A 13,744-nucleotide genomic window follows, 5' to 3' on the forward strand; every position below is an offset into this window, starting at 1 on the left:
GGACTCTGCACCTTCATCAAGATACTCAGTATAGAAGACAGTGCTTACAACTTATCCTCATGTGGTGGCTGTGAGAGCACTTACAAGATCAGAACTCAGAAGGGAATTGACTTGGCTGCCAATCTTATGCTCACTCCATTAGTAATAGTAGATTCTTATTAGTTGCTCTTTAAAAAGAAAGTACCACTATCCCCATTTCACAGACAAGGACACCAAGACATAAAAAATAATAATAATAATTAAAAAAAAAAAAAAAATCAAATGACTTGCCCAAAATTACACAACATGTCAGTAGCAGAATTGAGAACCAAATGTAAGTCCTCTAATTCCCAGTTGCATGCCCTTAAGGCCACGCTTGAATATGATGCTTTTAAATACTAGTTCCTCTTTTTACCTGTGTTATGCTGCAGAGTAACACTTCCCTATTTAATTCAAAACATACAGTTTACTTCTAGAGCCTAAGGAAAGGACTAATCCCAATAGTTCAGTTTGAGAGGATTCACCTCTCACTTTCATCTTGCACACTCATGCTCTTCAGGGAATTTCTGTAAAATGAAGGAAAGACAGACGCTATAATTATTAGAAATTTAACTATATACCATATTTATTATCAATCCACAGGATAATTTGATTGCTACATGAGCTCATAAAAGCTATTTCATCTTTACAAAATTAAAAAAAAATGTGCCACAAGGATGTAATAACTGCCAATAACCAAGAACTGAATCTTAAAATTATAAATTTGCTGTAGAAAAGATTAAAAAAAAAACAATTATATTCACTTTAGAATTTTACTTTGAATAAAATATTCCCCGTATAAAAAATAAAAAAGCTTGCTCTGGTTAGAATTAGAGTATTTTTCTTTTCTAAATCTGGATATTTGCATAATATCTCTGTAATAGTTTTCTTTTTTTCTTTCCTATTGTACCACGCAGCATTCAAGCATAGAAGATTAGAAACAAACATGAGAAAAGCAATCTTAAATTGTATGAAATCCACTTGGGAAGTTTTACCTTCCTTTTCTTTACCCTCCTCCTCAAAGACATATTAACAAGAATAGCTTGGAAAAGAATACAGGAAAAGTGGGGACCTTGAATGTGCCATTAATTCGAGCAAGGTAATAGAAGGCCTTTTTGTAAGTGCTTTTTAATAAGGTGCAGAAGCAGACTGCAACGTTTGCTAGTGCTGCACTATGTACATATTCACAATAGATCTTTATTTAAAAATATTCCAGCTACTTCACATTTTCTCTTCCATTCTGAGGCTTTCAGTTCCATCACAGCCTTGACTGTAAGAAGTGCATCAGCACCACTACTTCTCTTGTGGTTGTTGGTCCTCTTATGCAGTACTGGAACTTATAAGTGGGCCAGAGTTCTGTTTTCCTATGCAGTAACCTTGTAAATCCATCTGGTTTCAGGTATACATACTGATGGCTGGAATCCTGAGTTAAGAAAACTCCAGTGCTGGAGTCGGCCACAGCAATGTTCTATATAATCAAGGCTTTCCCTTAGATTTGTCTAATATGCATCAGAGATGCACCTCTTCTAGAGAAACATAAAATACAAAAACAAAACAAAGCTAAAAACACGCAGCCAAAGGCTTAGCAGCTCTTGACTCTTGACTGGGTGATGTCTGATGTTTTCTTGATGACACTAGCCCGTGTCTCCCGATCTGGCCTGTTACTGCTGGTAGAAGCTGTAGACACTACTTGTGGGAGAGGGATATCTGGGAAGGCGGGCCAGGAGTAAGGCAGTGAACAGGGTTCTTCTTTGATGGTGACCTGGAGGTCTGGCTTGTTAGAAGTCACAAAGGTAGCCATACTGGGAAGCAGGTGGGAAGGGTTCCTCATCCCCATATTGCTCAAGTATTGTTTGCCTTCAATGTTTTTCTTTTGCCAGTGAAGCCGTCCCTGAGTGGAAAGAGACAACAAATGTGATTTTGTAAACTCTTCCAGCAATTGGATAGAGGGGCTGCTCTATCATCTTTTTCAACCATGACCTAAACTAAGAGTCTGCTTTCCAAATAATGGATCAGATACTCAGGAAAGGCCTGTGCTTCTAGCCTTTTATTATGCAACTTTATTATGCAAATTCAGTGGCAATTATTGCTATTGGAAAAGCTTTACTGTGTGCTGGGCTAGCTACTCTGTTGTCCATGGAGCTCAGGGCATTGTTCCACAGAGCACTGGCTCCACCTCCCAATACATGCAGTAACCCCAGGTTCTACCTGGAGAGGGACTCGTACATTGGTGAGCTGGGTGATTTTACTGCAGAACTAATGCTCCACCTGAACTGGAAAAAGCAAGCTGGAGGTGCTTCCCTTCCCCAGGCTGTCCAGACTGTCCCAGGGATCCTTTTGAGTTAGGCCCTCCTTTGCTTGCAGAAGCAGGAGGGAAAATAATAATGACCCAGGGTTCAGCTTTGTTTTAGGGTCACTTCCCTCATTCATACCCTTTTATAAACAACCCTGTGATTGGCAGCAGGTAGGAGCTCAGCTGTAGTACAGCATGCTGCTCTGCAAAAGGATATTTTTTACACCCTTATGAATATTCTCTTCTTTTTATTGTGTGAGGTATTATCAGGACTGTGTGTGTTCACCCAAATCCTCATTTGGGAGCAGGACTCATGGGAACTTGGTGACCTTCAAAGATTATGCACTAAGAAAGCTAGCACTGCTGAGTATCTTCAAGTTTGTAACACAGAATTCTTTAATAGAAAGGGCTTGCAGGGAGGCCTTTCAGGAACAGAAACCCTGAAGCCCTATTTTCAGCTGTTTTCAGCCGTGTGTGTGTGCGTGCGTGCGTGCGTGAGTGCATGTGTGACTGACTAACTGCATGCTTTGCACATAGCCTTACATGTGCAAATGGACGTACAGGCATGTTTACAGTTACAAAAGTAGAGGATGCAAATAGAAAGGTATTCTCCTAGGTTGCAAAGAACAAGCGCACAAAATTTTGGTGGTGTCTGTGTTCTCCTTTGCCTTCTTTTCATTCAAAGCATGAGAGATTTGTCAGGAAATCTGCTAATGCATATGCGCCAAGTTTTCAAGAGCCTTTCTATCATTGCTGTCATTATCAGTCTGTTTCCTGCCTTTGTATGAATCAAAATGACATGTAAGAAAACCCAAACAAGGATGTTTATAGCCAAGATAAAATACTAAACTACTCTGCAACAAGGACTAAGCAACCACAAACGCATACATACATGCACATGTGCGTGCAAGCACATGCACACAGCCTCTCCACTGATTTTCTTTCTTACAAAAATGTTATAATCTGTTAACATTTTTCTAAAACATACATTTCATGTTCCTATGTGAATTAGTTTACTTGTAATTTTGACAGATCAGGAGGGAATTTTACAGGCATTAATTTACTTTTGCAAGCACTTCAGCATTTGTTTCCACACAGACTGCTCTCCAACATTCCTCTCCTCCAGCCACTGTTAAAATTAATACTGACTCAATAGAAATGCATTAGCAGAAGGGACAAGGAGACAGGACCTCTGCAGCAGATGGCAATGCTTTTGAAAAATTGCTCTCAAGTGCTATAAAACAAAATGCTTACCTCTGCATTTTCTTCATCACTGGGAATGCTGTCTGTTGTTTCACTTTCTGTTGGTCAAAATGGAAGTAAAAATGAAAATTGGCATTATTTTACCAGAGTATTAAAATCCAGCTAACCTGATGCACTCTCCTCTAAAAACAAGAGGGTTTTTAGCTGCTTCCAAAAGTGCAAAGCCTAAAAAAGTCCCCACATGCAATGAAAAAAAACCAGTCCAAAAGATTTAATGCCCTGTCATCCATAAACTGATTTGACCTGTAATATGAGGCCTATAAGTACAGGTTTCTCAATTTGGGAGCAATTATGCAAGATAAAAATCACACGGTTACCGTAATAAATGTGTCTCTACACTGGAAACAGAACATACTAGAGGCAGAAAATGCTAAAGAAAAGCAGACAAGGTTATCTGGGAAAATGTGATAGCTTTTATTACACCAACTGACTAGCTGGAAAAATTGTTCTTTGCAAGCTTTTTGGTACTGGTGCCTGTCATGGACCATGCCGGGACAAGAAATGTAAAACCTGCCGATATATCTCCACCACTCCCACAATAACTATGCCTCACAACAGAACTGTCACCATTCCTGGATCTTACACCGGCACCTCCACAAATATATCTCATCCAGTGCACTGTATACCCTGATGGAAACTACGTAGGAGAAACCAAACAACTGCATACCAGAATGAACGCACACTGTAAATCTGTCAAAGACAAAAATGCCCGATTACCTGTGGGTGCACACTTCTCACAAGACAACCACTCTCTCTCCAATCTCTCAGTTCTAATCCTCAAAGGGAATTTACAAAACACCTTTTGTAGACGAGCCTAGGAACTTCACTTCATAAATCTAATGGATACAAAAAGTCATAGACTAAATATAGACATTGGATTTATGGCACATTATAACCTGCCTACCATCCGATAACCCCAGGTAAACTCTTTATATTTTCCCAGCTATATTTTATCACCTGTGCACATTTCCCTCTTTTGTTCCCCCTCCCACCTGTCTCACACTCATTAACTCCCATCCCCTCTGATCTTCCCTGCCATACATACATTTCCATTTTCACAGACTTGCATTTTGTGTTATGACTTAAGCTTCTATTTGACCCTAGACAGAAGACAAAGACCAGCAGACTCCCTATGCCTGAGGAAGGGCGCCTGTGCCTGAAAGCTTGCAAAGAACAATTTTTTCAACTATTCAGTTGGTCTAATAAAAGACATCACATTTACCCAAATAACTGTGTCTACCTATGTCCTTAGACTAACATGGCTACAACCGACACCAAGGAAAAGCAGATGCGCAAGAGTTGTATCAGTGCTTAACTTCAAGAGCAAATGAGATAACTTACTTTTCTTCAAGACACTATCATACTAGAAGAGAAGAGACCTCTCTCTCACTCGTTACTGTCCTTACTACCTGGAAGAGCAATATCTGGCCTGGCTTGGAGGTCACAATCAAAGTCCTTTCAAAGACTTTTGTACTGTTTCAGAAGGCAAAATCTCAACCAAAGTTGCCAAGAACTGGTAGGTAAGAATGCTTATACTTTTTGCCTCAAGGGCTAATCTTCTTTTCTTCAGTTTTATTATTGCTATTGTTAATCCCTGTCTTACCCTTAGTTGCTGTTCCTAGCCCCTCCACAACATATGCATACCCTCCCTCCACTTCTTCCTGGACTGCTGCACCCACACCTCATCTTTTCTTTAACTGCTGCATTTACACGCACACACATGCCCGCACGCCCCTTCTACACATGCCAGTAAAGGCAAGATTGGATCTAATGTGTGATCCACACATGCATGGCAGGAATTGTGATTGTGGAATTTCACATTAGATTTAAATTGCACCTTGTTGCCAATATAGAGGGAGCTTGATCCTAGGCTCCTCTTTGCTAAAGGGTCTCCCAGCCATGGAGGCCACGTGCAGTTGGGACCAAGAGTCCCATGCCTGAGGGGGCTCTCAGTCCTGGCTGCATCACAGATCAGATGAGAGGACTCTTGGTTCCAGCTGTGTACATGGCTGAGCCAAGACCAATGGTTTCACAAACCCCCAAGCCTTGGGGATCATGGCTACTGCAATCTCCTGGGCCCAGGGGTTTCATGCTGGACATGGTGCATCCCTGTGGCTGGAAGCCCTGTCAATTGTCAGCACAAAGACCTGCTACAGGTGCCAATTAAAGCTCAATAGATTCATAGATTGAAAGGCGGGAAGGGACCTTGGAAGATCCTCGGGTCCAGCCCCCTGCACCAAACAGGAAAGATAACTGGGGGTCAGGTGACCCCAGCAGGGTGACTGTCTTAAAGATTTCCAGGGTAGGTGATTGCACCATCTCTGGAGGGAGCTTATTTCACAGTCTGGACACCATGACTGTGATGTTTTTCCTACTTTTGAGCCTGAATCGATCTTCCAGGAGTTTGTGGCCATTACTCCTGGTTTTCCCCTTGGGTGCCCTGGTGGACAGCAACCAGCCATAAAGTTAGGACACATTTTTGAGGTCTAACTTTATAGCTGGTTGGAGCTTTTTAGTGTGTGATAAGTAGTTTGCACGTGTTGCTGATCTTAAGGTAACTGCACAATTAACCAGTGAATTGTGCAATACCTGTAATGTCTGGAGGGAGCCACGCACCCACACACCCCTCTCATCATCTGCTTCACCATTACATGTCTATACATTTTCTGTGGTTAGTAATCCCCAACTAGTGCTTGAGACGCATCTCATCATGCCCCAACCAGTGCACCTTCATAATCCTCCTCATACCCAGGACATCTGCATAACTAGGCATGCATGCCAAAATCAGCCCCCAGCCAAAAGGCCTGTGCACATGTATTCCCCCTTGCCATCCTCTTGACCACTGTACCTCCACACACACTGCACTCATAACCAGAACACTGTAGTTCCACATCCCCCACACATCATCCTCTGACCAATACCCCTCTGCAGACAGTGCAATCTTGTCAGTCTCTAACCACTTTATCATCCTTCCCTTGCTCTTTATATCCCACTTTTAGCCCTTCAACCACTGTACTGTCACACAATTTTTTTATCATCCCCTTGACCTCTGCACTTTGCAATGCTTTCATCATCCTGACTACTGCATTTCAGTGTCCCCCTTTCCTGATTACTGCCCTGCCACCTACTCTTTCCTTTCTTCCTCCACAAACCAGAGCATCTCTGTGCATGCACACCCTCATCCTCTAACCACTGCAGGTCTGCAACCTCCCTCTTCATACCTTTCATCATTTCCCTATCTATTGCCCCTCCATACACCCACACATCTCTTTGACCACTGCACCTCTTCAGATATCTTCATTTTACTCTTGATGTCTGCAACTATGGATACACCCTCTTCCGTCCTCACCCTAAAATACCTGCACCTCCTTACTCAACCCCCAATTATCCACTTGATCACTGTACCTCCACACATCCCCCCCTCTCATCACCACTTGTCCTCCACACACACATACTGCCATCATCCTGACTACTGACTAAAGAAGTCCTTTTTCAAATACATAGGGAGTAAGAAGAAGGCATCGGGTAATGTGGGGCCCCTACAGGACAGGCGCAGCAAACGAAAAAGCTGACCTCTTTAACGAATTCTTTGCCTCCATATTCCTGAACAGGGACTGGGACATTTCCCCCACTAGGATTACGGACAGACCCAGAGGAGGCACCACCATGCCTAGGGTCAGGGACAACCTAGTTAGGGAACTTTTGGAGGGGCTGGACATGTTTAAATCAGTAGGTCCAGATGCTCTTCACCCAAGGGTGCTGAGGGAATTGGCGGGGGTCATAGCGGGGCCCCTGGCACGGCTTTATGAGTGCTTGTGGGGCTCTGGCCAGGTACCAAATGATTGGAAAAGGGACAATGTGGTCCCCATTTACAAGAAGGGGCGAAAGGAGGACCCAGGTAACTATAGGCCAGTCAGTCTCACCTCGGTCCTTGGGAAGACCTTTGAGAAAATTATCAAGGAGCACATCTGCAAGGGCCCAGCAGGGAAGGTAATGCTCAGGGGCAACCAACATGGGTTGAGGGCAGATCCTGCCTGACTAACCTGGTTTCCTTTTATGATCAGGTCACAAAGTCCCTGGATGAGGGCGTCGAGGTAGATGTCATCTTCCTGGACTTTAAGAAAGCCTTTGACATGGCTTCCCACCATTCTCTTGAAAAAACTAGGCGACTCTGGCCTTGATGCCTACACAGTCAGATGGATGGCAAATTGGCTAGATGGTCACACCCAGAGAGTGGTGGTGGATGGGTCGTTTTTGACCTGGAGGGATGTGCGCAGTGGAGTCCCCCAGGGCTCGGTCCTGGGGCCTGTACTGTTCAACATCTTTATCAGCAATCTGGATGGGGTGTGGAAAGCACGCTGTCCAAATTTGCTGACAACACCAAGATGTGGGGTGAGGCGGGCATGCTGGAGGGGAGGGACAGAATCCAGCTAGATCTAGACAGGTTACAGAGGTGGGCAGATGAGAACAGGATGGAATTCAACACAGACAAGTGCAGGGTACTGCATCGAGGGAGAAGGAACCTGCAACACACCTATAGGCTGGGGAACACCCTTCTTGTCAACACGGTGACAGAAAGGGATCTTGGTGTCACTGTTGACTCCAGGATGAACACGAGCCGCCAATGCGAGGAAGCAGTCAGTAAGGGTAACCACACCTTGTTGTGCATCTACAGATGCATCATAAGCAGGTCCAGGGAGGTGATCCTTCCCCTCTATGTGACATTGGTCAGGCCACAGTTGGAGTACTGTGTCCAGTTCTGGGCCCTGCACTTCAAGAGGGATGTGGCTAGCATTGAGAGGGTCCAGAGGAAGGCCACTCGCATGGTCCAGGGGTAGCAGGGCAGATCCTACAGAGAGAGGCTAAAGGGCCCAAATCTATTCAGCCTCCACAAAAGAAGGCTGAGAGGGGATCTGGTGGCTGTTTACAAACTCACCAGGGGGGACCAGCAGAAATTGGGTGAGATTTTGTTCCCTTGGGCACCACCCAGGAATTACTAGGAATATTGGCCACAAATTGTTAGAGAGAAGGTTCAGGCTGGACATCAGGAGACATTACTTTATGGCTAGGGCTGCCAGGTTCTGGAATGGACTCCCAAGAGAGGTGATGCTCTCTCCTATCTTGGGGGTCTTCAAGAGGAGGCTGGACAGATATTTGTCTGGGATGTTATGACCCCAGCACTTGTTCCTGCCTGGAGGTCGTACCTGATCATCTGTTTAGGTCCCTTCCGACCCTAAGCACTATGAAACTTCATTCTCCCCCCTGCCCGATTTCTGCTTATCGTCCTTTCACAAAAACTCTGCTCTTATGCTCCTCCAACAAATGATCCATGGACACATTCTTTTCATCTTCTTGAAGAGTGACCTCCACATACAGCACAACATCCTCGTAATTTTTGCATCTTCACTCTCTCTCTCCCCCCAGCTTTTATTTCACAATGGTACCTGTATATAAAAGAGTTGCACTGGAACAGCTATAGCAGGATATGACTGTTGCATTACAGCTATCCTGGTCAATTTTCTCATGTAAACAAGCCCTAAAACTAGGGCTTTCAGTTCTGCTTTCAAGCCCAGATCTCTTGAATGGCTATACACAAAAATGCTACTGCTCCTGAAATTTGGCAAATTACACCCAACCATAAGCTGTGAGGTCAAAGGAAAGGCAGGAGAATAATGGGCAGAAGAAAGCAGCATTTCAGCATGACATGAAAAGAAAAAAAAAAAGCATGTGTAAACAAGAAGCAGGTAAAGAAACACAGCAAAGAAGGTGAAGCAAATGAGACAGAATCCATCAGCAACAAAATGCTGAGCAAAACATGCTTTGCAAGGAAGCTGGCTACTGAGGTGCAAAAAATTAAAAGGACAGAGATGCAGGAAGATTATCTGAATCAATGTCACACCAGATGAGAGATTGGCAAAGATTCTGTTGTAAAAATATCAGACAACCATAGGCATCATTCATATGAACAGCTTTGAAAAGGAGTTAGATGCAATTTAGCAAAAAAAAAAGGTTCTCTCTGGTACAGCTGTCCACTTTTTAAGTAAAGCTAATGGTTTAAGACATGCTGTCATACTAAGTCTCTGTATGATAGGCCTATGTCCTCACACTCAGTGATACTGAAGTAGGAGACAGAAGTGAGAATATCTTGAAAATGTCAGGACTGGTGGCAGCCCTAACATAAAGCCTAGAGCCTTCCTATTCTTCTTTCTGCCCTGAGAATCATTTGCACTCTTCAAAAAAATATTCACGGACCAGATTCCCAAGAGCTGCTGTGGCACTAACTCACAGGTAGACAGGTGATTTAAATTCCCCTCTCAACTATCCTCATCATAGACTAGCTGTACCACAGGCAGGTACATAAGAATAAGTAAAAGTAGCCTACTCACATCTAAGATACCAACACAGCAGCAGGGACAAGGACAATACAACCAGGCCTCTTTTTTCCCCATTTGTACCTTCTACATTGACTACACGGAGTGGTAATAGCATAAGAGTCATAAGAGTCACCATGTTGCCTAGTGGGAGACCTGTCTGTAGGTCTGCCTCATGACAGTAGGAAGGTGCAGAGCAGATGCATGCATTGACTTTGCTATGTTTTCAGACGATTTATTCTGATTGCATAGATGAGCTGCAGAAAAGCATCTTTGCCATGCTGGCTCATAAAGGGAGAGTTTTGCAAAAAAAGTGCAAATGTTTCAAAGCACTCTCTCCCTTTGACAATAAATTTTAAGGCATCTTACTGCCTTATCCTTCCCAAAGCCACTCTGAATTTCTGGAAATCCCTGACTAAAGACACTGGGAATTATAATCATCTATCAACCTGTGGCAGACTAATGTTGGAGGTAATCCCAAGAGAACATCACAATACTTGCCCTGACCTTAAGAGGTTTTTTAAATGAAATTTTATCTGGAACTAACGTACCCTAATTTAAACACAAAAACATACATCAAGTCAAACACGAATGATTTCGTATTAGTGTTGGTCTATAAGGACAACACTTCAGTTTACCCCCATCCTCCCAATGCTTGTAATCAAGTTAACAGCATATTAAAAATGAAGAACGTGCTTGAAACTATTGCTACCTTTTCAGATTGGCTTTTATCAGTAGCTCCTCTGGCTTTGCATTCTGCAAATCAGCCTATAACAGACATATCCACTCTCCCTGATGCTTCCAATTACTCACTTTTCCACTTAGCCCAGTTGTCCTAAGCACAAAGCAATCATATTGCAGAGACCATCCTTAAACTTTAGTCATCAAAGGTATTTTATCAGAGAAAGAAAACTTTGCAGCTCAGGTTGGCAATGCTCCCTTAAAAGATGTGTAGACCTAACTGCTTTACATCTACAAAGGTTTATTTTCCATTTGTCATGCTAATAAGGGCTACAAGATGACTTAACTGGAGCTTATGTTTCCATCTTAAAATAGATATGGATTCTCATTTCCCAGGGTAAAACTAGGGAAGATGTCTGTGAGTATTACAAGTCAGGTTCAGTAAAATTACTAGCAAAGTGTAAATCCCATGGCAAAGAAACCACCTCCCACCACCCCAATGGTGACAATGACTTAGGGCCATTCTATGGTACTCAATTCTTTATATTAAAAGCTTCTCAATCTTGTGCACGTTCTTCGGAGAAACAGCCATCTGCTTACCTGCATATGAGGAGACTGGGGAGATCTGCAGGGGGTACAACTGACTTATGCTCAGGGGCTGTTCATCACTCTCTGTTGTCACCTCTACCACTTGACAAACATCTGGAGGATTGGCGACTATCATTTGCTCTTCAGTACTGCCATCCAAGGGAGACTGACCTACAACTTCATCAGAATAAAGACAAGTTATTTAAAGACCTTTTAACTATTCAAAGATACACTGTGCAGCAAGGTGACCTTATGTTTGGGTTAATCAAGGTGGAAGCCCACTGCACCCCCACTCCCCTGAAGCCCCGTAGCAACCCCCAAAAGCCGTGGAGCACCTCGCCGACCCCCAGCACAGCCGGAGGTAAGCAGGGCCTGTGGTGGGAGGGGGTTAACCCCAGACAGTGGGAGGAGGTGACCGAGTGGACCGGGAAGGGTCTCGTCCCTCCTCCGGCCCCTACTTTGCCCAGCCCCCCAGGAAGCCTCACGAACACGCCGCACAAACAGGCACGCTTGTCTACCCGGTGCGTGAGTTAATGCGGAGTTCACGCAGGAGGGTGAGTGGGAGGGCCTGAGGCCCTGCCTGTGCACCCCCACCCTAGGGAAGCCAGTCCCAGCCATAGCCAGGGCACCAGCAGCATGACACGGATGGGTACGTGCTGCACCCCTCGGGTCCCCTCGAGGTCTGCAGCCCCCTCCTCCGGCGTCTCAGAGGGCTCCACGCAGATGGAGCCCCTGGCTCTTGGCTGCGGGGGCTGCCTGTCACTTTTTCAGGCTCTGAGGCCCAGGAGCATGGCCACCTGCCCTTGTGGGGTCTGCTCCCTTTTGGGGTCTCTGGCACGCCAGCTGGAGCAGCTCCAGGCCACAGTCCAGAGACTGCGTGCCATCAGGGACTGTGAGCAGGAGACAGACTCCTACTGCCAGGCCCTTCTCCCCTGGGAGGCGGAGGGTAGACCACGGTCTCCCTCCAGGACAAGGGAGGACCCAGGGACCTCCCATGCTGTCCAGCCAAGGGGATGGACCAAGGTGGTCAAGGGCCCCAAGGCCTGCTGCACCAAGGACCGTACCCTGCTGGAGCTATGCAACAGGTACAAACTTCTTCCAGCCCCAGCTGAGCCTGCTGAGTTGCCAGCTCCCGCAGGCAACATGGGCACGACTGTAGCTACTGCCCTCGCTCTCCCCAAGACAAAACGCAAAGTCTTTGTCATGGGAGACTCTATCCTGAGGGGCAATTTGCCACTCTGACCCCTTAGCCCAGAAAGTCTGCTGCTTCCCACGAGCCCGCATCCAAGACATTGGGGAGAAGATCCCTAAACTCCTCCAGCCCACTAACCACTATCCCATGCTCCTTATCTATGTGGGCAGCAATGACACGGCTCAGAGCGCTCCCAGCCAGGTCATAAGGTGCTACAGGGATTTGGGAGCAGGGCTAAAATGTCTGGGGGCACAGGTGGTGTTTTCTTTGATCCTTCCAGTCCCGGGCTACAGGCTAAGGAGGGAGAGGAGGATCCAGGTAATCAACCAAAGACTGAGGTGCTGGTGTCACCGGGAAGGCTTTGGCTTCCATGACCACAGTCCACTCTTTGGTGAGAGAAGCAGCGAGCTGCTGGGAAGGGATGGCCTCCACCTCTCTCCACTGGGGAGGTGGCTCTTCTCAGCCAGACTGGCTGACCTGCTCCACCAGGCTTTAAACTAAGCCTGCTGGGGAGCGGGGGGACTACCGCCACTGCTGGCCCGCTGAGCAACCCTCGCAAAGCTAGCAGGCCAAGGTGCTTAAGGGAGCCTACCCCTGCCCCAGCCCTGGAAAAACCGGTAGGCAAGCCAAGGGCCCCCAAGGGGACACTTGCCTGCCTGTACACAAATGCCAGGAACTTGGGGAATAAACAGGAGGAACTTGTCCTCCTGCTTAACACAAATAATTACAATATCATAGGGATAACATAGACCTGGTGGGACTCCACCCATGACTGGACTACAGGTATAGGCGGCTATACCCTGTACAGGGGAGATCGAGGGGACAAAAGGGGCAGGGGTGTAGCTCCTAAGTTAAGGAAAGCTACACGTTCCTGCAAGCTGGTATTGGAGACCAGGGAGGACAACTAGAGACCCTCTGGGTTAAAATCCGTGGGGAACACGGTAGAGGAGACACAATGGTGGGAGTGTACAACAGACCTCCCACCCAAAATCAAAAGCTTGACCAGGAGTTCACCAGGGAATTGGCGAGGCTGCATGCTCCGGGTCCATGTTTATCATGGGAGACTTCAACTACCCAGACATCTCATGGGAAGAACGCTTGGCTAAATCCGAGCAGTCGCAAAGCTTCCTATCGTGTGTGGATAACCTCTGTCTGACACAAGAGGTCTACAGACCAACAAGAGGTAAAGCACTGCTCGACCTGGTACTGGCAACCAGGGATGACCTAATCAGTTACCTAATGATCTACAGGAAGCTGGGTGACAGTGACCACGAGCTGATCACCTTTGTGACCTCTCAGCTCCATGTTCTTAGGGAACCCTGACACAGGACGCAGACT

General features: G+C 45.8%; 1 protein-coding gene across 3 annotated transcripts in view; it reads right to left on the bottom strand.

Annotated features, from left to right (window-relative positions):
• Positions 1 to 576: 576 nt before the first annotated feature.
• Positions 577 to 13,744, bottom strand: part of IRF2 (interferon regulatory factor 2) — an 80,422-nt gene continuing 67,254 nt past the window's right edge. For all 3 annotated transcript variants that reach the window (XM_019521896.1, XM_019521898.1, XM_019521897.1), the window contains 3 exons: positions 11,227 to 11,391; positions 3,566 to 3,612; positions 577 to 1,909 (listed from right to left, as the gene is read on the bottom strand). In XM_019521896.1, the coding sequence (XP_019377441.1) occupies positions 1,601 to 1,909; positions 3,566 to 3,612; positions 11,227 to 11,391 (521 nt within the window). In that variant the 3' untranslated portion in view covers positions 577 to 1,600. The remainder of the gene's footprint in view (positions 1,910 to 3,565; positions 3,613 to 11,226; positions 11,392 to 13,744) is intronic.

Source organism: Gavialis gangeticus, unplaced genomic scaffold, assembly GCF_001723915.1.
Source record: "Gavialis gangeticus isolate Ggan-Ray unplaced genomic scaffold, GavGan_comp1, whole genome shotgun sequence".
Taxonomy (NCBI): domain Eukaryota; kingdom Metazoa; phylum Chordata; order Crocodylia; family Gavialidae; genus Gavialis; species Gavialis gangeticus.